General features: G+C 40.4%; 1 protein-coding gene across 6 annotated transcripts in view; it reads left to right on the forward strand.

The window, feature by feature from the left end:
* Positions 1-3,309: 3,309 nt before the first annotated feature.
* The window catches only part of KIF23 (kinesin family member 23), a 34,386-nt gene continuing 14,046 nt past the window's right edge, over positions 3,310-23,649 (forward strand). For 5 of the 6 annotated variants that reach the window (XR_003796071.1, XM_029239407.1, XM_029239408.1 and 2 more), the window contains exons 1-9: positions 3,379-3,508; positions 5,500-5,569; positions 6,664-6,792; positions 11,339-11,444; positions 18,380-18,516; positions 18,728-18,837; positions 19,232-19,402; positions 22,200-22,312; positions 22,465-22,586. Coding sequence is in view for 5 of the 6 variants with exons in the window: in XM_029239407.1 (XP_029095240.1) it covers positions 3,498-3,508; positions 5,500-5,569; positions 6,664-6,792; positions 11,339-11,444; positions 18,380-18,516; positions 18,728-18,837; positions 19,232-19,402; positions 22,200-22,312; positions 22,465-22,586 (969 nt within the window). In the remaining variant the exon portion in view is untranslated. Of the gene's footprint in view, positions 3,509-5,499; positions 5,570-6,663; positions 6,793-11,338; positions 11,445-18,379; positions 18,517-18,727; positions 18,838-19,231; positions 19,403-22,199; positions 22,313-22,464; positions 22,587-23,649 lie in introns of all 6 variants that reach the window. The other variant, XM_029239406.1, reaches the window with a different exon arrangement.

Genomic DNA, 23,649 nt, shown 5'->3' on the forward strand with positions numbered 1-23,649 from the left:
TAAACTTACGATTACCGCAAGACCAGCAATCCCACCCAAGAAAAATGAAAACATCTATGTCTACATAGATAACTTTACGCAAATAATTATACCAGTTTCATTCATAGTCGCCAAAAAGTGGAAACAGCTTCCCCTATCCCCAGCCCTTGGCAACCACTTTTCTGATTTCTTTCCTTAGATTTCTGTCTTTTCCAGAATGTCTCTTTTTTAACTCAGCATAATGCTTTTGAGAGTCTATCCATGTGTTGCATCTGTCAATTTTTTCCCTTTTCTTTCCTGATTAGTATTGCACTGTATGACAATCTACCCATTCACTAGGGAAGGTGATTGCAAAGGGTCAGCACAAGGAATTTTCAGTGTGATGGGAATATTATACATTTGATTATGGCAGTGGTTACAGGATGGTGTATGTTTGTCAAATATATACATGGGACAAATAAAAAGGGTGAATTTTATTGCATGTAAATTATACCGCAATAAACCTGATCTTTAAAAAAGCCTCCCAGTTGTACTCTCTACCCCTCTTCTACCCTCACCCTGGTCTGGATCTCTAATTCTAGGGGAAAATGCAAATCTTTTACCAGCTGTGGGGAGTGCTTGACCATTTTTGAACAGAGAAAATGATATAATGAATTGGCATTAAAAATTAAGTCAGTGAGCTTTAATAAGGATATAGATGAGTGAGAAAGAAGAAACTGGCCAAAAGAAAAGCTGGGGGTGGTGTATTGTAACTGAGCCCTCCATTGGGGTGTTCTGTGAAGGGATGGGCTCATTCATTCCTTCAAACATGTATGGAACATCTTCATTGCTGGGCACGGGGGGTGCAACAGCGCCACCTATTGAGGATGTGGGGATAAGCTGGTAGAGGAGACTAATAAGCAGCGATTGAAAATTGGGATGCGAGCGCCAAAGCAAATCAACAGGTGCAGTGACTGGAGGAGTGCAGCGCACTGTGGATAGAGAACAGGGGTCCAGCATCCAGAGCAGGGTCGTTGGCAGAAGATCTGCTGAGAACTGAGGGTAAGGAGGCATTGTCAGAGGAAGGGAGGGAGGAGAGCTTAACAGCAGAGGGAATGGTGTGTGAGCCCAGTGTGTTCAGGGCACTGAAGGTCATCATGGCTGGAGGGATGCAAGGGGAAATGATAGGTGATGAGCTTGGAGAGGAAGAGCCCCAGGGCCTGTTGAGGGTCTCCAGCAATGGGAACTACTCTAGTATTACAAGCAGGGGAATGATATGATCAGATCTGTGATTTAGTGGTGAGCTGGTTGCAAAATGGAACCAGGATTGGAAGATGGCAGCAGGGAAGCCTGTTAGGATACTGTTGCAGTCATCCAGACAAGAGATGTTAGTGGCCGAGGAGACAGAGAGGAGGGGTTTGAAAGTTATTTAGTTGGTAGAATTGTCAAGATTTGGTGACTGAACGTTGGAACAGAAGGAGAGGCAGAATGCAAAGATGGTACCTTGTGGTGGGTGGATAGATGGTGATGCCATCCACTGAGGGAGAATAGGTTCAGGGGAAGAGATCAGGATGTGTTAGGTGTGAGGTGCCTGTGGGGCACCCAGGTGGAGAATTCAGTAGGCTGTTGGACATATGACTCTGGAGCTCAGAAGAGCAAATGTGAGGTCATAGGAATGGTTGGGAGTGCCTGCAGAGAGGGCACAGCTAGTGACCACCAGGTGAAAACCCTAAGCCACAGTATTTAAGGGAGAAAAAAGAACTCACAAATGAGGCTGAGAAAGAGGGGTTAGAAAGCTAGGAGGTAAAACAAAGGCACAGGAAGAGAGGAATGGGAAATTTTTTTAGTGTGTTAAGAGGTCAAGTAAGATAAGGGTGGGGAAGGATCAAATAGATTTAGCATCAATGAGGTGGTGTTCTTGGTGAGAAGAGTTCCAGTGGAAAGACTGAGGCCAAAGCCAGGCTGCAGTGTAATTAAGAGGTAAGTGGCCAGCAGCCCAGCCCAATTCCTAAATAATACAGACCTCTCATTTGACAACAAATAAAGTTCTAATGGTTCAAAGACTTAAACATAAAAAACAAAGCAATGAAAGCACTAGGAAAAATAAAAGATTAAAAAAATTTATCTTAGAGTGGGGAAGACTTTTTTCTAGTATGGCACAAAACAGAAGCCCCCAAAGAAAAGGCTGATAAATTTGGCTACCTTAAGTTTTTTCTTAAGCTGTCACAAAACAACATAAACTAATTAAAATAAAAACCAAGTTATGAACTATACAAATCTTTGAACTCAGATTTTGGATGAGGACCAATTTTCTTAATATGTGAAGAGCTTTTACAAATCAATAAGAAAAACCCAATAGAAGAAGGCAAAGGCTATGAACATAGTTCTCAAAGAAGGAAACACAAATGGCTATTGAACATAGGCACAGACACCCAACCTCATTCATCATAAGAGAAATTTAAATTGGTGACTTTTTTTCATCTATTAGATCAACAGTCACAGAAAAGTTTGGTAACACTTTGCTATCTGAGAACTGTGGAGAAACAGGTGGTCGTGGTCTCATACATGGCTGGTGGGATTGTGCCTTTGGACAACCCTTGTGGAGGACAATTTGGCAATACCTGTGAAATATTACATACACATATACTCTTTAACACAGCCATTGTGTAAAATGATGAATTTCCAAGTTTATTCACTGTATGTTTGTAACAGCAGAGATTGGAACCATCTTTATGTGGAACATTATGGGCCGAGGATATTAATTATGTGTATCCTTACTGGTGTCTGGTCCTATAGGAAGTTGAGGAGATGGGACTACAGTTCCATGAGAGCACAGATGTAGATGCGTATTTGACAGTCATTGGTTTAGGCGCAAAGGTCGAAGTGAGATAGAATCAGTTCATCTTAGAAAAGACTGGTTCTGGAAGGAGCTGGAGGTTTTAGAGAGGGAGATCCCAGGAAGGTTGAGGAAGAGACAGAAAGGAAGCCAAGGTGTTGTGATGCTCTGGAAGCCAGAGAGGGAGTCTGAGACTCTGCGCAGAGTACAGCCCGAGGATAGGACACTCCTGGGCCGGAACGACACTGCTGACTTATGAATCAACCCTGGATTTGCCCTTCCATTGGACTTCTTGTGCTGTGGGAGAAGAAACTCTCAGTGTCCTCCTCAGAAAATTCAAGGGGTTGTATTTTCTAATATTTGAGCTCCGCTTCCCCCTCCAGCCCTGAAGCCCAGACACGCAGACAGCCCTTGACCTTTCTGCGTCGGTCGCCTAGGAGACGAGCGCCTCTCCGGGAGACGCAGGCGCTTCCTGAGGCCACGCCCCTTTCCCGCAGGCGGGCACTGATTGGCCCGTTTGAAATGCGCCGGGCGCGAGCTCACCTGGTGCCGGAGCTGCTTCTCTAGGCTTTTCTGAGCGCCACGCCTGAGCTGCCGAGCCCCGGTGCCCGCGGCCGGTCCTTGCGGCCCGCCGTCCTCGCCAGCCCGCCCGACCGAGTCCGGCGTCCCGCTCGCACGTCTGGGCAGCGCGGAGCCTGCTGCCATGAAGCCAGCGTGAGTACCGGGCCGCGGAGCCGGGGCCGGCGTCTCCTGCCGCCGCAGCAGGCCCCGGGACACGCCGTCGGTACCGAGCCCCGCGTCTCCCGGGCCGCGGCCCCCAAAGTGGGAGGGAGCCCCCATCACTACCGCCCAGGGGGAGCCCGGGCGCGGAGACCCCGTCCGCGTCGACCCCGTCCGGCTCCCCGCCGCCCGGAGTCGGGCGCCCGGCTCGCCGCCCTCGCTTCGCTCGGCCAGGAAATGTCGGCCCCAAGTTGGGAGGAGGGGGAAGTTTGGGCGGCAACCCCAGTTCGGGTTAGCCAGGTCGCCCTCCACCTGGCTCCGGGACCGCCGCCTCAACCCTTTCTTAAGTTTCCCTTTCCATCCCCTGCCGCCCGCACCCACGGGTTGCATTTTGCGGAGTTAGTGCGGGCCGGGGGTCGTCTCATGGGTGCGCCGAGTGTTGTGTCCTGGGGTTGGCGTTGGGTAGGTGGTCTCAGCCCCCGGAGAGCCCCGGCGTCCGAGCGCACTGCGTGATTTTCTTAGCCTAGCGCGGTAGCCTGAGGGCCGCGACCACCCCCGGGTGAAGGCCAGTTATTTTGCTCTGTTCTTGGGTCTCAGGCAGCCCCGCCGCCGACACAAAAGCCCACGCCCACATTCCTCACGGAGTCGGTGACGTTTGCAGCTCAGCCTAATTCCTTGACTGCTGCTGGGTAAAGAAATACTTGTGCAAAGAAGAGGGCTGCCTTTATAATTAGCACCATCACGTAGCTAGTCGTTTGCAAAGGCAACTTGTTTTCTTAAGAAATCGTTGGGGAAAAATGTTGAGTTTAAGTAAACCTACCGTAATATTTTGCACTTAAAACACGACTTTGCTTGTTTCATCTGGGAAGGGGTTGAAGAAGTATTTTAATAACCTAAAATCCAAGCCAGTAATTTCACTTAGTGTTAAATGTTTTTCTAGTCTATAGATAAATGTGGGAAAGGGGAGAGTGGCATGCTAGAGAAATGGTGAATAAAGCAAAATATCTTTTTCTACTGTCCCTACTTAAGAGAGCACGAAATTGCAGTTTGGGGACCACATTTTGTTTGAGGACAAAGGATGATAGTTTTGAGAATTCAGTAATCCCTTGTTGCTTGAAAGTAAAGACAAATCTTGATGAAAGAATGGATTCCTCCGTCTGCATTTTTATAATTTATTGAAGTTAATCACTTGTCAGTCTGCCTTGGCAGTGGGCTGTTGGCACGGCGTGTGTGCTTATGTACCTACGTAAATGACTTTCGAGATAAGTGTGGTCAACTATCTGTAGATTTTTCAAATTTGTAGTGTCTGTAAAATTGTTGCTCAAGAGAATAAGCTATTTTACATACAGAACTATAAATAGATATTAAAAAACAGAATTCAACTAGGTAAATTTTAAAGACCTTACCGGCTTTTTTCAATGATTCATGAATCAGGCAGCATCCTATCTGGCACACACAAAGGTGCTCCTAAGAGCTGTACAAAATGGAAGTTTTTTTTATAGGCAGAGGGGGATGGAACAAGGGAATTATACTAGCAATGAGTGGATTGTCTGTGGCAAGGTGAACATCATTTAGTGGATGGCAGGGGTCTATCAGGCAGATTACCTCACTAGCGCTGACCAGGTGATTCCATATTGACTGGTTTAAGATTCTACTCCTGGGAGAGGTTGGAACTGTAAGTTAGGTATGAAGAGTCAGTTTGGTGATGTGGGGCTTAGCACAAGTGACCCCATTTTGGGCCTGTTATCTCTATTTTTTAGTAGCAAAAATGTCTCCTAAGCCAAATTTTAATTACTTTTGAGTTATCCATGCCACAAACTCTTCTACTAAGGAAATTTATTCTTTTTCATGTTATTTGGGATATAGTGTTGTGGAACTGCTAAAGAATAATTTTATAAACCCTAGGAAGGTCATCTCTGTATGAATTACAGGTGAAGCTTGTATATATTAGTGTTGAACTGAAATGTTTTTGTATCTATGACCAGGAGAACTAAGACACCCAGGAAACCACCAGTGAAAAAAGGATCCCAAACGAGTCTTAAAGACCCCGTTGGGGTAAGGTCTCCCTGTGAATTTGTGTGTGTCTTCTTTCTTCAGTCCTTTTGTGTCTTATGCTTATGGTTGGAAGGGATGGAGACGTGGAAGTGGAGTCAAAGAACATTTAGCTGAAAGGATGATACTAAATTATTTAGGCTGGTTCCAGCTTTGAAACTTTGTTTCTATGTAGGATACATTAGCCCAGTAAAATGAAGTGTTTGGTTTTCAGTTGCATACTTCCTATAACTAATTATATTTGAAAAGTTAGATAATGAAAAAATATTCTTCAACTATCTTGGAGAATTCTTCATGCAGGCTTGGGAACTTGCTTTTAAAAGCAAATGGCAAATAAAAGAAAGGTGGTTTGCTCTGGGGTTTTTAAATCTTCCCTTCATCGGCACTGGAATGTATCTCTTGATTTGAGTTGTGGGAACCAGATGCTTTGCATATAGTGCTGAACAGTTTTTCCCCAACCCTATCACTGATTAAGAAGACCATATTTCGGGCTTCCCTGGTGGCGCAGTGGTTAAGAATCCGCCTGCCAATGCAGGGGACACGGGTTCGAGCCCCGGTCTGGGAAGATCCCACATGATGCGGAGCAACTAAGCCCGTGCGGCACAACTACTGAAGCCTGCACACCTAGAGCCCGTGCTCGGCAACAAGAGAAGCCACTGCAGTGAGAAGCCCGTGCACCACAACGAAGAGTAGCTCCCGCTTGCTGCAACTAGAGAAAGCCTGCGCGCAGCCAAAAATTAAATAAATAAAATTAAATAAAAAAAAAAGAAGACCATATTTCAGATCGCGCACCTTAGTGTATGAAGTGTTAAGCTAGCAAGTTTTAATTGACATCCAATTCCAGACAATCCTAACAGCTTTTCAAATAATTCTCATTGTTTTGATATCATGTGCATTTAAAATTCATATCTAAAATATCTGTTTGCATTTGACAATTAGCAAATTGGGTAGCAGGGTAGCAGATCTTGGCTTTCACAGCTCTAAGTATATATACTTAAGTTTAGAGACCAAATGTTTGAATGAATGAATGAATGAATGAATGAAAAGTCAGGTAAAAAGTCAACCTTTGTTCTTTAAGCACCTTCGTGTATTTTCAGGTGTACTGCAGGGTACGCCCACTGAGCCTCCCAGAGCAAGAGTGTTGCATAGAGGTGATCAGTAATACAACAGTTCAACTTCATCCTCCTGAGGGTTACAGGCTCAACCGAAATGGAGACTATAAGGAGGTAATTCCTATTGGAAGCAGCTGTTTTTAATTGATAGGTTCTTTCCTAAATGACTTTTCCATGTTTTCCATTTAACAACATTCATGTGTTTCCACTTTATTGAAAGACTTATTTACTTCACTCTAACCACCATATCAAAAGTGTCTTTAATTTCTGGGCTGTACAGACACACCTTTGGTATACTGGAGTTAGAAGATTGCTTTTAGATGATTAATTTCTTGTATTGGATAATTATAGCTTTTTAGAGCATATATTAATGTGGAATGATATCTGATTGTGCTAGGCAGTTACATGTATATATATAGTTTCATGTGTGGGATTGAAATAACATTTAATAGGCATTGTATACTTGATGGTTTTTGTTTTTGTTTTTTTTTGCGGTACGCGGGCCTCTCACTGTTGTGCCCTCTCCCGTTGCGGAGCACAGGCTCCGGACGCGCAGGCTCAGCGGCCATGGCTCCCGGGCCCAGCCACTCCGTGGCATGTGGGATCTTCCCGGACCGGGGCACGAACCCGCGTCCCCTGCCTTGGCAGGCGGACTCTCAACCACTGCGCCACCAGGGAAGCCCCGGCGTTGTATACTTGTATTGCTCTCTTATGAAGTGTTTTTATTTTTAGTAAAATGTTAAACAAAGAGAGTTCAGTTCAGTTCGACAAACATGTGCTAAGCTGGAGCATAGAAGGAGACTTTAAAAACTGAGTAAGACACGGTCCTTGCCTTTATGGAGCTTACAACTTAGCTGGGAGCATAGATGCTAAGCAAGTGACCCTCATTGTTAAGACAGAGGTGTGTTTAAAGAAATGGACTCTGGGAATGCAGAAAAAGGTATTAATTCAGGGTGTCATCTCTTCTTTCAAGCTGCCTTCACTCTTTCGTGTACGCTACTCGGGGGAGATTGCTAGTCAAAAGCCCACCAGTGGCCTCTTTGCTGCTAGATGTGATGGACACCTCTTTGTCTTCATTATGATCTATTTCTCAGCAGCACTGTCCTGTCTTCCGCTCCAATTCTCCATGTTCTGTCTTTCACTGGCCACTGTCTGCAGGCTTCGCCTCCTTTTCCAACCTCTAAATACCAGGTTGGGCTATACCCAGGGCTCTCTTCCCTATCTATACTTTTCCATGGCTTTACATGTTGATGATATGGTAATAATTTTGGAATTTTTATCTCCAGACTAAATCTTTTCTCTAACTCTCAACTTGAACGTCCACTGCTTGGATGTCACACAGGCATGTCCAAAAGAACTCTTGAGTTTTTTCCCCTCTAGATCACTTCCTCCCTTGTTTTTTCTTGTCAATAAATAGCACCTCCACCATCTATTTGCTCAAACCAGACACCCTGTCCCTACCTTTCTCTTGTCCCCCCTCATATCCCATTCATTAGTAGATCCTTTCAGTTCTGCTCCAGTGTGTATCTGGAAACTGTCCTTTCAGTTCTATCTCCACTGCCACTACCCTCGTCTGAGGCCTGTTATTAATTAACGGAGACAAGTGCTTCTCAAACTGGTGAAGAAGCAGCTTTTTTATTTTCAGTGCATGGTGACTGATACTTTTGTGCAGCTTTGCCACAAGAAACTGTTAGACAACTGTTAGGCAAAGTTAGACAGCAGAGGACTGGTTTATAATCTGTTCAGAGATAAGCCCCACTGATCACATGCTGGGATGTTGCAGCTGTGTGAAATGGCTACAGAGGTTCTAAGCATTTACCCTCCACCTCTGTAATTACCTCCCCCTGGACTGGAGACAGACAGCTCTCAGAGGGGCATTGGCCTGCCTGCTGACCACACTTTGAGTAACATTAACAAGACTATGCTGAAGCCAGCTGGACCACCTGCTTCCACTCTGAATCTTCTCTAATCCATTGCCACAGAGCAGCCAGTCATCTTTTAAAGCAGAAATCAGACCTCACATTTTCCTTTTTCTTTTTTTAACTGAAGTACCATTAATTTACAATGCTGTATTAGCTTCTGGTATACAGCAAAGTGATTCAGTTATACATATATGTACATATTCTTTTTCATATTCTTTTCCATTATGGTTTACTACAAGATACTGAATACACTTGCCTGTGTTATACAGTAGGAAGTTGTTTATCTATTTTATGTATAGCAGTTTGTATCTGCTAATCCCAACCCTAATTTATGCCCCCCCTTCCGGTCACCATTTTCCTGTTTAAAACCTTCTAAGGAATAAAGTTTTTAAATGGGCACAATCCTGCGTAATCTTCCTGCTATCTCTCTCTCCACCTCACCTCTTAGTACTCATACAACCCTAAATTGCTTCGATAAGCCAGAATCTTGCCTCAGGGCTTTTCCCTTAGCTCTTAGCGGGATGGCTTCTCATCCTTAGGTTTTAGCTTAAATCACTTCCTCCGAGAGTGTGTCCAGATTACCCCCATAAGCAGTAGCACCCCTCCCACTTCTCTCGCGGTCTGTGCTCTCTATACTTCCTTGACAGCACTTACCCCAACCTATAGATTTATTTACTTGTTTATTGTCTCTCCCCTGATGTAATATACACGTCTAGGGGATATGTACCTTATCTGTCCTGTTTGCCAAACACTCAGTAGATACGGATTAAGCATGAAGGAATGGCCTGGGAAGGCTTCATGGAGGAGTAGGCCTTTGAGAATGTAAAATAGTTGAGAACTGACCTATTGAATTTTACTTCTTTATTAGAGTTAATTTCATGTATGTGTAAATAGTACTAAAAGTTTGGTGGGGATTAAAAGTTCTCGGTGCTTTTTGACAGAAGGCAACACTGGATAATGGAAGAAGTGTTGGAATGGAAATAGCTTTGACACTAATTAGCTTCATGAGCTTGGGCAAGTTCCTTCTTGCCTCAGTTTTCTTCACCTGGAAGAGGGTGGGGATTGTTCATGAGGACTTGGAGGTCATTGACCTGTCAGCACTAACCTGTATGTATCTTTTCAGTTCTAAGATTCTTTGTTCTTTCTGTGAACTCTAAAGCTGTTTTGTAGGATTGGAATAAAAACTTCTACAAAGGTGAGAGTTGGCTTAGCTGAAGCAGGTGTGTGATCTTTAACAAGTTATAAAATGAGCCATAATAACTGATAGTACCTACCTCAGAGGTTGTAAAAATGCTTCACTAATATGCTAAGGCAGCGCTTGGGACACGGTTAGTGTTAAGTGCAAGTTGCTGTTGTTATGATGATGTATTTGAGTCCTAATCTATACGTGTCTCCTTCTGGGGGACAAAACTGCTAATTTTAAAAACATAAGGGTCATGATATTGATATGTGAGCAGGTTGAATTTAAGATAAAATGTTATAAAACAGGGAAAAGGTGCCATGTGACAAAGGCTATAATCCATAATAAATTCTAGTGAATACTCATGCACCAAATAATAGCATTGACATTCATGGAGCAAAAATTGCAAGAAATTCAGGAAGCCTACAGGAACAATTGCAATGTCTACAAACTAATAAAGCTAGAAAATAACAAAAATAGAAAGAATAGAACTCCAGTCCCTGGATAATTAGGGCATTTTAATTTACCCTGAAATATATACCCTAGTCCCCAGTCTTATTTTCCAAGTAGGAGTTTGGTAATATTTCTGATAATATAGATATGCTTTATAATAATAGTCATATTTTGAAAGATTTGATAATTGAAGTATTATTTCTTTTTTAAAGGTCACAGTTTATTTAAAATTTATTTCATAGAAGAACTCAGATGAGGGACTTCTGGTGATCCAGTGGTTGAGACTCCATGCTTCCACTCCAATGCACCTGGGTTATATCCCTGGTCAGGGAACTAGTATCCTGCATGCCTTGTGGCACAGCCAAGAATAAACAAACAAACAAACAAAACTCAGATGAGATTATATTGACAGTTATTTGCTAGTTTAAAAAAAGCAGTACAGGGCTTCCCTGGTGGCGCAGTGGTTGGGAGTCCGCCTGCCGATGCAGGGGACACGGGTTCGTGCCCCGGTCCGGGAGGATCCCACATGCTTGCGTAGCGGCTGGGCCCGTGAGCCATGGCCGCTGAGCCTGCGCGTCCGGAGCCTGTGCTCCGCAACGGGAGAGGCCACAGCAGTGAGAGGCCCACGTACCACCAAAAAAAAGAAAAAAAAGGCAGTACATCAAAACTCTTGGTTTTATACTGCTATGCCATTTTAAATGACACCTTTGTAAAGAAAAATAGATAGTAGTAAAATAGTATATGAAGTAATGCTTGAGGATTTTCACAAGTCTATGACTGAATCGTTGTAATACCTTTTGAACTCCTTTGTCACTTAATTAAAACAAAATCAGCCTTAGTCTATGAGGCATTAGTAGACAAGACTTTTCTGCAGTCTCTTCAGTAGTTATAACTGTAAATATTTACCAGTTTATAATTGGTAAAATTTAAGTATGTCATGAATTTTTTAAAGATTCCAAGTTTAAAGACTATTGGTATTTTTTTTTTCATGTCCAGATCTAATTGTTCATAAGGAAACATCTGAATATGTTTAAACAGATATATTTCTAGCCTAGCTATAGTGGAATTCCGTTTATGTGCTTTTTATTTTTTTTCTTCTCCACAGACTCAGTATTCATTTAAACAAGTATTTGGCACTCATACCACCCAAAAGGAGCTCTTTGATGTTGTGGCTAATCCCTTGGTAGATGACCTCATTCACGGCAAAAATGGTATGATTCTTGGAGTTTTGTTGAATTTTTCTTTTTCTCCCTCTGATAAAACTTTTTTGATGCTTAGATACTTGGTTTATGTTCAGCCTTGAACCCATTTAATTTGCCAGAGTAGTGTTAAACCTGCTTTTTTGAGCAGTTATTTTAATTTTTTAAATTTGCTTATTTTTTCAAATTTAATGTTTATTTTGCATTGGAGTATAGTTGATTTACAGTGTTGTGTTAGTTTCAGGTGTACAGCTAAGTGACTCAGTTATACATATATCCATTCTTTTTCAGATTCTTTTCCCATATAGGTTATTACAGAATATTGAGTAGATTTCCCTGTGCTATACAGTAGGTCCTTGTTGATTATCTATTTTAAATATAGTAGTGTGTATATGTCAATCCCAAACTCCCAATTTATCCCTCCCCTTTGGTAACCATAAGTTTGTTTTAGTATGTGAGTCTGTTTTGTAAATAGGTTCACTTGTATCATTTTTTAAGTTTTTATATTCTGCATATAAGCAATATCATATGATATTTGTCTTTTTCTGTCTGACTTATTTCACTTAGTATGATAATCTCCAGGTCCATCCATGTTACTGCAAATGACATTATTTCATTCTTTTTAATGGCTGAGTAATATTCCATTTAATATATGTACCACATCTTCTTTATCCATTCACCTGTCGATGGGCATTTAGGTTGCTTCCATGTCTTGGCTATTATAAACAGCGCTGCAGTGAACATTGGGGTGCATGTATCCTTTTGAACCATGGTATTCTCTGGATATATGTCCAGGCCTGGGATTGCTGTATCCTATGGTAGCTCTATTTTTAGTTTTTTAAGGAACCTCTGTACTGTTCTCCATAGTGGCTATACCAATTTACATTCCCACCAACAGGGTAGGAGGGTTCCCTTTTCTCCACACCCTCTCCAGCATTTGTTATTTGTAGACTTTTTGATCATGGCCATTCTGACTTGTGTGAAGCGATATCTCATTGTAGTTTTGATTTGCATTTCTCTAATACTAAGCAATGTTGACCATCTTTTCATGTGCCTCTTGGCCATCTGTATGTCTTCTTTGGAGAAATGTCTGTTTAGGTCTTCTGCCCATTTTTTGATTGGGTTTTTTTTTGTGTGTGTGTGTGATGCTGCATGAGCTGTTTGTATATTTTGGAAATTAATCCCTTGTCGGTCGCATCATTTGCAAATATTTTCTGCCATTCTGTGGGTTGTCTTTTCATTTTGATTATGGTTTCCTTTTCTATGCAAAAGCTTTACAGTATAATTAGGTCCCATTTGTTTACTTTTGTTTTGGTTTTTATTACTCTAGGAGGTGGATCCAAAAAGATCTTGCTGTGATTTATGTCAGAGTGTGCTAGGAGTTTTATAGTATCAGGTCTTACATTTAGATCTCTAATAATCCATTTTGAGTTTATTTTTGTGTATGGTGTTAGAGACTGTTCTAATTTCATTCTTTTACATGCAGCTGTCCAGTTTTCCCAGCACCACTTATTGAAGAGACTGTCATTTCTCCATTATATATTCTTGCCTCCTTTGTCCTAAATTAATTGACCATAGGTGCATGGGTTTATTCCTGAGCTTTCTATCCTTTTCCATCGATCTATATTTCTGTTTTTGTGCCAGTACCATACTGTTTTGATTTCTGTAGTTTTGTAGTATAGTCTGAAGTCAGGGAGCCTGATTCCTCCAGCTCCGTTTTTCTTTCTCAGGATTGCTTTGGCTATTCGGGGTCTTTTGCGTTTCCACACAAATGTAAAAATATTTTTGTTCCAGCTATGTGGAAAATGCCATTGGTTATTTGATAGGGATTGCGTTGAATCTGTAGATTGCCTTGTAGTATAGCCATTTTGACAATATTGATTCTTCCAACCCAAGAACATGGTATATCTTTCCATCAGTTTATGTCATCTTCAATTTCTTTCATCAACATCTTATAGTTTTCTGTGTACAGGTCTTTTGCCTCCTTAGGTAGGTTTATTCCTAGGTATTTTATTCTTTTTGATGCGATGGTAAATGGGATTGTTTTCTTAATTTCTCTTTCTAATCTTTCGTTATTACTGTATAGAAATGCAAGAGATTTCTGTGTATTAATTTTGTATCTTGCAACTTTACCAAATTCATTCACCAGCTCTAGTAGTTTTCTGGTAGCATCTTTAGGATTTTCTATGTATAGTATCATGTCATCTGCAAACAGTGACAGTTTTCTTCTTCTTTTCCAGTTTGGATTCCTTTTCTTTTTCTTCTCTGATTGCCATGGCTAGGACTTCAAAACTATGTTGAATAAAAGTGGTGACAGTGAATATCCTTGTCTTGTTCCTCATCTTAGAGGGAAATGCTTTAGGCTTTTCACCATTGAGTATGATGTTAGCTGTAGGTTTGTCATACATGACCTTTATTATGTTAAGGTGTGTCCCCTCTATGCCCACTTTCTGGAGAGTTTTTTTTATCATAAATGGGTGTTGATTTTGTCAAAAGCATTTTCTGCATCTATTGAGATGATCAAAGGGTTTTTATTCTTCAGTTTGTTAATGTGGTGTATCACACTGATTGATTTGTGGATACTGAAGAATCCTTGAATCCCTGGGATAAATCCCACTTGATCATGGTGTATGATCCTTTTTATTGTTGGATTCAGTTTGCTAGTATTTTGTTGAGAATTTTTGCATCTGTATTCATCAGTGATATTGGTCTGTAATTTTCTTTTTTTGTGATATTCTTGTCTGGTTTTAGTATCAGGATGATGGTGGCCTTGTAGAATGAGTTTGGGATTGTTCCTTCCTCTGCAATTTTTTAGAAGGGTTTCAGAAGAATAGGTGTTAACTCTTCTCTAAATGTTGACAGAATTCGCCTGTGAAACCATCTGGTCCTGGATTTTTGTTTGTTGGGAGTGTTTTTTTAAATTTTATTGAAGTGTAGTTCGTTTACAATGTTGTGTTAATTTCTTCTGTATTGCAAAGTGATTCAGTTATATATATATATATATATATATATATATATTCTTTTCAATTATGGTTTGTCATAGGATATTGAATATAGTTCCTTGTGCTATACAATAGGACCTTGTTGTTATCCATCCTATATATGTTTGCCTCTGCTAATCCCAAACTCCCACTCCTTCCCTCTCCTACCCCCCCTTTACCTTGGCAACCACAAGTCTGTTCTCTGTATTTGTGAGTCTGTTTTTGTTTCATAGATATGTTGATTTGTGTCATATTTAAGATTCCACATAATAAATTTTATCATGGTATTTGCCTTTCTAACTTACTTCACTTACTATTATACCTAGAGTGTGATAATCTCTAGGTCCATCCATGTTGCTGCAAATGGCAGTATTTCATTCTTTTTTATGGCTGAGTAATATTACATTGTATATATGTACCACATCTTCCTTATCCATTCATCTGTCAGTGGACATTTATGTTGTTTCCATGTTTTGGCTATTGTAAACAGCACTGCAGTGAACACTGGGGTGCATGTATCCCTTCAAACCATGGTTTTCTCCGGATATATGCCCAGGAATGGGATTGCTGCATCTTATGGTAGCTCCATTTTTAGTTTTTTAAGGAACCTCCATACTCTTCTCCATAGTGGCTCTACCAATTTACATTCCCACCAACGGGGTAGGAGGGTTTCTCCACATCCTCTCCAGCATTTGCTATTTGTAGACTTTTTATTGATGGCCATTCTGACTGGTGTGAGGTGGTACCTCATTGTGGTTTTGATTTGCATTTCTCTAGTAATTAGCGACATTGAGTAGCTTTTCATGTGCCTCTTGGCCATCTGTATGTCTTCTTTGGAGAAATGTCTATTTAGGTCTTCTGCCCATTTTTTTATTGGTTTTTTTTTTTTTTTATTGAGTTGTATGAGCTGTTTGCATATTTGGGAAATTAAGCCCTTGTCAGTCGCCTCATTTGCAAATATTTTCTCCCAGTCTGTAAGTTGTCTTTTCATTTTGTTTGTGGTTTCCTTTGCTGTGCAAAAGCTTATAAGTTTGATTAGGTCCCATTTGTTTATTTTTGCTTTTGTTTCTATTGCCTTGGGAGACTGACCTAAAAAAACATGGGTATGATTTATGTCAGAGAATGTTTTGCCTGTGTTCTCTACTAGGAGTTTTATGGTGTCTTGTCTTTTCTTTCTTATTTTTTTCATTTTGGCCATGCCACGCGGCATGCGGGATGGTGCAGTCCAGGGATTGAACCTGGGCCTCTGCAGTGAAAGCACCAAATCCTAACCACTAGGCCACCAGGGAACTCCCAGTGTCTGGTCTTATAATTAGGTCTTTAAGCCACAGGTGTGTGGGTTTATTTCTGGGCTCTCTCTTCTGTTCCATTGATCTGTATATCTGTTTTTGTGCCAATACCATGCTGTTTTGATTACTGTAGCCTTGTAGTGAAGTCTGGGAGTGTTAGGCCTCCTGCTTTTTTCTTTTTCCTCAGGATTGCTTTGGCAATTCTGGGTCTTTTATGGTTCCATGTATATTTTGGTATTATTCTATTTCTGTGAAAAATACCATTGGTAATTTAATAGGGATCACGTTAAATCTGTAGATTGCTTTGGGTAGTATGGCCATTTTAGCAATATTAATTCTTCCAATCCAAGAGCATGGGATATCTTTCCATTTCTTTGAATCATCTTTAATTTCCTTTAATGATGTTTTGTAGTTCTCAGCATATAAGTCTTTCACCTCCTTGGTGAGGTTTATTTCTAAGTATTTTATTTTTTTGTGGGAGTTTAAAAGGGATTGTTTATTTACATTCCATTTATGATATTTCATTGTTAGTGTAAAGAAGTGCAACCTATTTCTGTATGTTAATCTTGTATCCTGCTACCTTGCTGGATTCATTTATCGGTTTTAGTGTGGAGTCTTCAGGGTTTTCTACATATATTATCATGTCATTTGCGTATAATGAAAATCTTACCTCTTCCCTACAAATTTAAATACCTTTTATTTCTTTTTCTTGTGTGATTGCTGTGGCTAGGACTTCCAATACTATGTTGAAGAGAAGTGGTGAGAGTGGGCATCCTTGTCTTGTTCCATATTTTAGCGGGAAGTCTTTCAGCTTTTCACCATTGAATATTATATTGGCTGTGGGTTTGTCATAAATAGCTTTTATTATGTTGAGATATGTTCCCCCTCTATCCAGTTCCATAAGGGTTTTTATCATGAGTGAATGTTGAATCTTGTCAAATGCTTTTTCTGCACCTATTGATGATCATGAGGTTTTTTTCCTTCTGTTGATGTGGTGTATCTCATTTAGTGATTTATGTATGTTGGATCAATCTTGGAACCCTGGGATGAATACAGCGTGGTCATGGTGTGTGACCTTTTTTATGTGTTGTTGGATTCGGTTTGCTAGTATTTTGTTGAGAATTTCTGTGTCTATATTTATCAAAGATACTGGCCTGTAATTTTTTCTGTGTTACCCTTGTCAAGTTTTGGTATCAGGGTGATAGTGGCCTTGTAGAATGAATTTGGGAGTGTTCCTTCCTCTGCAATTTTTTGGAATAGTTTCAGAAGAATAGGTGTTAACTCTTCTCTAAATGTGTGATAGAATTTGCCTGTGAAGCCATCTGGTCCTGGACTTTTGTTGGCTGGGAGGTTTTTTTTTTTTTTTGCGGTATACGGGCCTCTCAGTGTTGTGATCTCTCCCGTTGCAGAGCACAGGCTCCGGACACGCAGGCTCAGCGGCCAGGGCTTACGGGCCCAGCCGCTCCACGGCATGTGGGATCTTCCTGGACTGGGGCACGAACCTGAGTCCCCTGCATTGGCAGGCGGACTCTCAACCACTGCGCCACCAGGGAAGCCCTGCTGGGAGGTTTTAATCACAGTTTCAGTTTCAGTACTTACGATCGGTCCTTTCATATTTTCTGTTTCTTCCTGGTTGAGTCTTGGGAGCTTGTACCTTTCTAAGAATTTGTCCGTTTCTTCTAGGTTATCCATTTTATTGGCATACACTTGTTTGTAGTAGTCTCTTATGATCCCTTGTATTTCTGTGGTGTCTGTTGTAACTTCTCTGTTTTCACTTCTGATTTTCTTGATTTGAGCCCTCCCTTTTTTTTCTTGATGTGTCTGGCTAAAGATTTATCAGTCTTGTTTACCTTTTCAAAGAACCAGCTTTTAGTTTCATTGCTCTTTTCTGTTGTTTTCTTCATCTCTATTTCATTTATTTCTGCTCCGATCTTTATGATTTCTTTCCTTCTACTCACTTTGAGTTTTGTTTATTCTTTTTTTAGTTGCTTTAGGTGTAAGGTTAAGTTGTTTGAGATTTTTCTTGTTTCCTGAGGTAAGATTTTAATTGCTATAAACTTCCCTGCTAGAACTGCTTTTCCTGCATCACATAGGTTTTTGATTGTCATGTTTTTGTTGTCATTTGTCTCTAGGTATTTATTTCTTCAGTGATCCATTGGTTGTTTAGTAACATATTGTTTAGCTTCCACTTATTTGGGTTTTTTTGACAGTTTTTTTTCTTGTGATTTCAAATCTCTTAGCGTTGTGGTCAGAAAAGATGTTTGATATGATTTCAGTTTTCTTAAATTTACTGAGGCTTGTTTTGTCGTCCAGCATGTGGTCAGTCCTGGAGAATGTTCCATGTGCACCTGAGAAGAATGTGTATTCTGCTTTTGGATGGAATGTTTTATAAATATCAATTAAGTCCATCTGGTATAATGTGTCATTTATGGCCCGTGTTTCGTTATTGATTTTCTGTCTGGATGATCTGTCCATTGATGTAAGTGGGCGTTAAAGTCTCCCTATTGTGTTACTGTTGATTTCTCCTTTCATGGCTGTTAACATTTGCCTTATATATTGAGGTGTTGAGCAGTTAATTTTAAGTGTTTTCTAATACAAAAAATATTATACGTGGAGGACTTTTAAGATATAGCCAAGTGTGACATTTAATATATAACTGTGACTTGTTACATTGTAGGTCTCCTTTTTACATATGGTGTGACGGGAAGTGGAAAAACTCACACTATGACTGGTTCTCCAGGGGAAGGAGGACTGCTTCCTCGCTGTTTGGACATGCTCTTTAACAGTATAGGGTCGTTTCAAGCTAAACGATACGTAAGTTTAATTTTTTGTGTGTTGTGACTCACTAGAGGGCATAGGTGCCAAAATACCTGTGAATACAGTAGTATTAAGGGAGAACTAAGGCATTGGATACCTTTTGAAACTTTAAATATGTTTAAATGTTGTTTTTTATTTCTTAAGTCTATTTCTTACTATTTAAGTCAAAGTCTAAAAATTATGGTCTGATTTTTGCCCCCACTTTAAGGTTTTTAAATCTAATGATAGGAATAGTATGGATATACAGTGTGAAGTTGATGCTTTATTAGAACGGCAGAAAAGAGAAGCCACGCCTAATCCAAAGACCCCCTCTAGCAAGTAAGTAATTACATTTGTAACACTGGCCTCATGGGAACCCTGTCCAGTGCTTTCCTCAGGCATAGGGAATGGTGAACAGAAGTGGAGAAGTTGGTCTCACAGTTGACTTTAGTGAGGTCAAAGTTGAGGGATGTTCTTAAGTAAGTTTATTTGCTCAGATATTCTGTTTGGTTCTGAGCACACTGCCCTTGAATCACTGTTTAGGGAAGGTGCCACTCTTCGTGAGAGAGGGTGTAAAAGCCTGTGTTGTGTATCTGGGGAGATATGGGAGAACTGTTGGCCCAACCATGAGTATGAATAAAGTTGCTCTGTGCATCCCTGCTTGTAATGGAGGTCATTTATTTACTCACAGTGTGTAAGATGAGACTCTGGGGCTTTTTCTTTCTTTTTTCAGACGACAAGTAGATCCAGAGTTTGCAGATATGATAAATGTACAAGAATTTTGCAAAGCAGAAGAGGTTGATGAAGATAGTGTCTACGGTGTATTTGTCTCTTATATTGAAATATATAATAATTACATATATGACCTATTGGAAGAGGTGCCGTTTGATCCCATAAAGCCTAAGTAAGTAGTGGAGAGAGTCCCTTAGCTGCTTAACCTTGGTGAAGTCACTTCACATCAGTGAGGTTTAGTTTCCTCAGCTATAAATGGGGATAAAGCTTACTTTTGTTTTCAAAATGAAATATAACTTATATGTCATGCAGTTGGTGCTTGGTGAATAGTTCTGTATATTAGCTAGATATGTAGCTGTATTAGGAAAACCACTGGGTTAAGGCATCTAAGGAGAATATTCACCTTAGACTTTACTTTTGAAAAACTCTTGGCCCTGGGCTGTATTTTTTTTTTTTTAACATCTTTATTGGAGTATAATTGTTTTACACTGTTGTGTTAGTTTCTGCTGTATAACGAAGTGAATCAGCTATATGTATACATATGTCCCCATATCCCCTCCCTCTTGCGTCTCCCTCCCACCCTCCCTATTCCACCCCTCTAGGTGGTCACAAAGCACCGAGCTGATCTCCCGGTGCTATGCAGCTGCTTCCCACTATCTATTTTACATTTGGTAGTGTATATATGTCAGTGCAACTCTCTTACTTCATCCCATCTTACACTTCCCCCTCCCCATGTCCTCAAGTCCATTCTCTACGTCTGCGTCTTTATTCCTGTCCTGCCCCTAGGTTCTTCAGAACCTTTTTTTTTTTTTTTTTTAGATTCCATATATATGTGTTAGCATACAGTATTTGTTTTTCTCTTTCTGACTTACTTCACTTTGTATGACAGACTCTAGGTCCATTCACCTCACTACAAATAACTCAACTTCGTTTCTTTTTATGGTTGAGTAATATTCTACTGTATATATGTGGGCCCTGGGCTGTATTTTGACAAGGACCTTAATTGTATAAAGAAGTGTCCCTGTTGATGTACCCTGGGGCTACCTTTAAGAACCTGACACTTAATGGTGGGAGTCTGTAGCCTCTAATCTGTGTTCTGGTGATCCCCACAGAATGGAGCCTAAAGCTGTTGTCTGCACAACTAATAGTCACAGACCTTCCATCACTGACCAATAAGAAGTGACATCTGTATTGTCATTCTACCAGAGTTAAAAGACTATTACTTAGATTTCCTTGGGTCTTGCCCTGCTGAGACTGAAGAGCAATTACAATCTGTCATCACAAACTACATTTGTGCCAGAGCTGACTCTGGTATCTTGTTCCTTGACGGTTTTGTTTTTAAGCTAAATGCTTATCTTCAATGCTGTCTTTGTCAGGGCCTCTCAAGACAAATAATATGAAGACCTGTGTTGTATTACTTAACTTTTGTGTATATGTCTCAGTGAATATTAGTGGAGGAACAGCTAGATTTGGAAAACCAATTAGACTGAGAACAGGTGTCTGTATACCCACTTTTATTTAATTATTATATATATTTTGCTGTACGCGGGCCTCTCACTGTTGTGGCCTCTCCCGTTGCGGAGCACAGGCTCCAGACACGCAGGCTCAGTGGCCATGGCTCGCGGGCTCAGCCGCTCCGCGGCATGTGGGATCTTGCCGGACCAGGGCAAGAACCTGTGTCCCCTGCATTGGCAGGCAGACTCTCAACCACTGCGCCACCAGGGAAGCCCCCCCACTTTTATTTATATTAAACAATTTATAGACTAATTACTTTCCCATTTGTTTCAAAGTATCAGTTGTATATACCCATTTTCCTAAACTTTTGTGATGTCATTCACTGCTACCAATCACTTTCGTGTCCGCACATGTGCCAAGCTTCTGTTTGATTTGTTCCAAATGAGATTGTTTTCTAAGAAGCCTATCTTGGTTTTGTTATGTAAGTGAAGACTGACAAATGTGACTGTGCCTTGTAACCTTTCTGGTAACTCCTTGAATGAACTCACAGGGTGCTTATTTGGCAGTGAATTCAGATTTTGTTAGGGTGGTGATTAACCTGCTTTTTTGAGCTGGTTTAAGGTTTAGTTTTTAATACAATGAAGAAATATTAGAAGCAGAGGATTTTTAAGATACGACTCATTGTGACTGTCAGATGCTCGGACTGAATGTGTTGCTGTGAGATGGCTGCTATAGAAACAGTAACTTCTACCTTATTCCTTTGGTAGGTGGAATAGTTGCAGCGCGCCCATGAGGAACACAGATTTTGTGTATGTGATGGTGCTCTTTTCTTAAGGAGAAGGGTGCAGTTATACTAGTGGTTGGCATCTGTGGCATGTTTGCATGTTAGGTGGTTTTTCATTGGTACCGGGCCGGCTGCTACTTCTAAGCCCCTTCTTGGTCCCTGAGAAATCTGCCATTTGCTGAATAATGGTGGCTGGTAAATGTTTCTACCCCCACCATTCACAAGACTGAGGCCAAACAGGCAGCACCTTTCCCATCCTCATCCTACCTTAGACTAAAACTTGACCAGCCACTTTGAAAGGATTGCCACTCCTGGTATATACCAAACTCCTTCTGAATTTGTTTTTTGTTGACACTGAAGTCAGAACCAGCTCTATCTGTTGATCTTTTAAAATTAAGAAAATGCTAGATTTTGATGCTTAACCTGTGCATGTGATGGTGCTATACTACTACTTTGATCTCTAATTGTTTAGTAAGTGTTGTTTCATGTGCTTTGTTAGAACAAATTAGAGCAAAGCTTTTAAAACAAAATAGATTCCTGTTATCCTGTTATGTAACTGATCTTTTTACTATATATCCTTATTCTTATCCAAGTGTAATATGCTTCTGGAGTCTTGCTTAGGCTTATTCCCGTTATAAGAATGGATGTCATGTTGCCTGACATTTTAGTCCTTAAGTTGCAATATCAGTATCTCATAATATAGGAAACTAATGTTTTTTCTTTCCCATAGACCTCCACAATCTAAGTTGCTTCGCGAAGATAAGAACCATAACATGTACGTTGCAGGATGTACAGAAGTAGAAGTGAAATCTACTGAGGAGGCTTTTGAAGTTTTCTGGAGAGGTTAGAAGCAGAGCTAGAATTACAGATATATACAGTGATAAATATAATCCTGAAACCTGGTACCCTAATTTGACAATACTTTTTGGTTTGGTAGAAAGTATGTACACTGAAATGACTCAGAGATTTGATCAATGATTTCTCTGTCACTGTAGGCCAGAAAAAGCGACGAATTGCTAACACACATTTGAATCGTGAGTCCAGCCGTTCCCATAGCGTGTTCAACATTAAATTAGTTCAGGCTCCCTTGGATGCGGATGGAGACAATGTCTTACAGGTAAAGATTTAACGTGTGGAGTGTTTTCTTGTTCTGAATCCTTAATTTTGGGAATCAAAGGTAAATCATGGAGGTTTCATTACACTGAATATTGCTCTAGAATTAATATATGTGTAGGTGATGACATTTAAAAAAAAATGTTCCATTAATTAGATAGTATAGTTTTGGGAAACTGGCTATTAAATCTTAGAACCTGGAATTTTGTTGTGAAAAAGGTTTACAAATCTTTATAAATATCTAATAGAGGAGATATAACAATGAATCATAACATTTATTTTATCTCTGAAGACTCATTTTGTATGTAGAAATTCAGTTAATGGTGTTTAAATGTCAGCAGTTAACTCTCCAGGCTCGGTACAGTTCAGGAGTGGCCAATTCTAGATTGTTCTTCTCTCGGCTGATAGGCCAGTAGGGCCCCCCATCTGCTGACCACTCTTTACTCCTGGGCCTGTCATGCTACAAGGCCTATATCAATTAGTAACAGCATTTGAGCCTGAACATATAAGTCATTTAACAACTTTAAGCTATTAAAATGTAATTCCATTCAAAACGTATCTTGAAATTGTGGTATATCACGAAGGTTTTCAGATGGCAGGAGTAGATGGTTCAGCACGGTACTAAAGACCACCAGGATTTGAATTCTGATTCGCAGGCATTTACTAGCTTGTCTCACCTAATTGTAATAACCTCCTTGTAATGCTGTGAGGGTTAAAGGAGGTGAGGCATGTCAAGTTTTTAGTCCATTGCCTGGCTTACAGTCAGCACTTGATAAATGTTAGCTAGAAAATCCTTTTAAGTCAAGTCTCTGTGCACTTGCTTTCCATTGAATCACATCTAATGTTATAGTATCAGTTATGTATCTCTTGACTTTCATTTCTTATGTTATTAGAGTATTATGAAATTATTAGACTGTAAAATTATCAAATATCTCATTATACAAGTATTTAGCCTTGTTGCAGACTCACTGTTTAGCAGACATTTATTGAGCTCCTGCTGAGTGCTAGGCACTGTGCAAGGTGCTGGAGATGAAGTGGTTAAAAGGTAGAATTCCTGTTCCTGTGGA

Source organism: Monodon monoceros, unplaced genomic scaffold (assembly GCF_005190385.1).
Source record: "Monodon monoceros isolate NGI ecotype Baffin Bay Population unplaced genomic scaffold, NGI_Narwhal_1 Super_Scaffold_21, whole genome shotgun sequence".
NCBI classification, from domain to species: Eukaryota; Metazoa; Chordata; class Mammalia; order Artiodactyla; family Monodontidae; genus Monodon; species Monodon monoceros.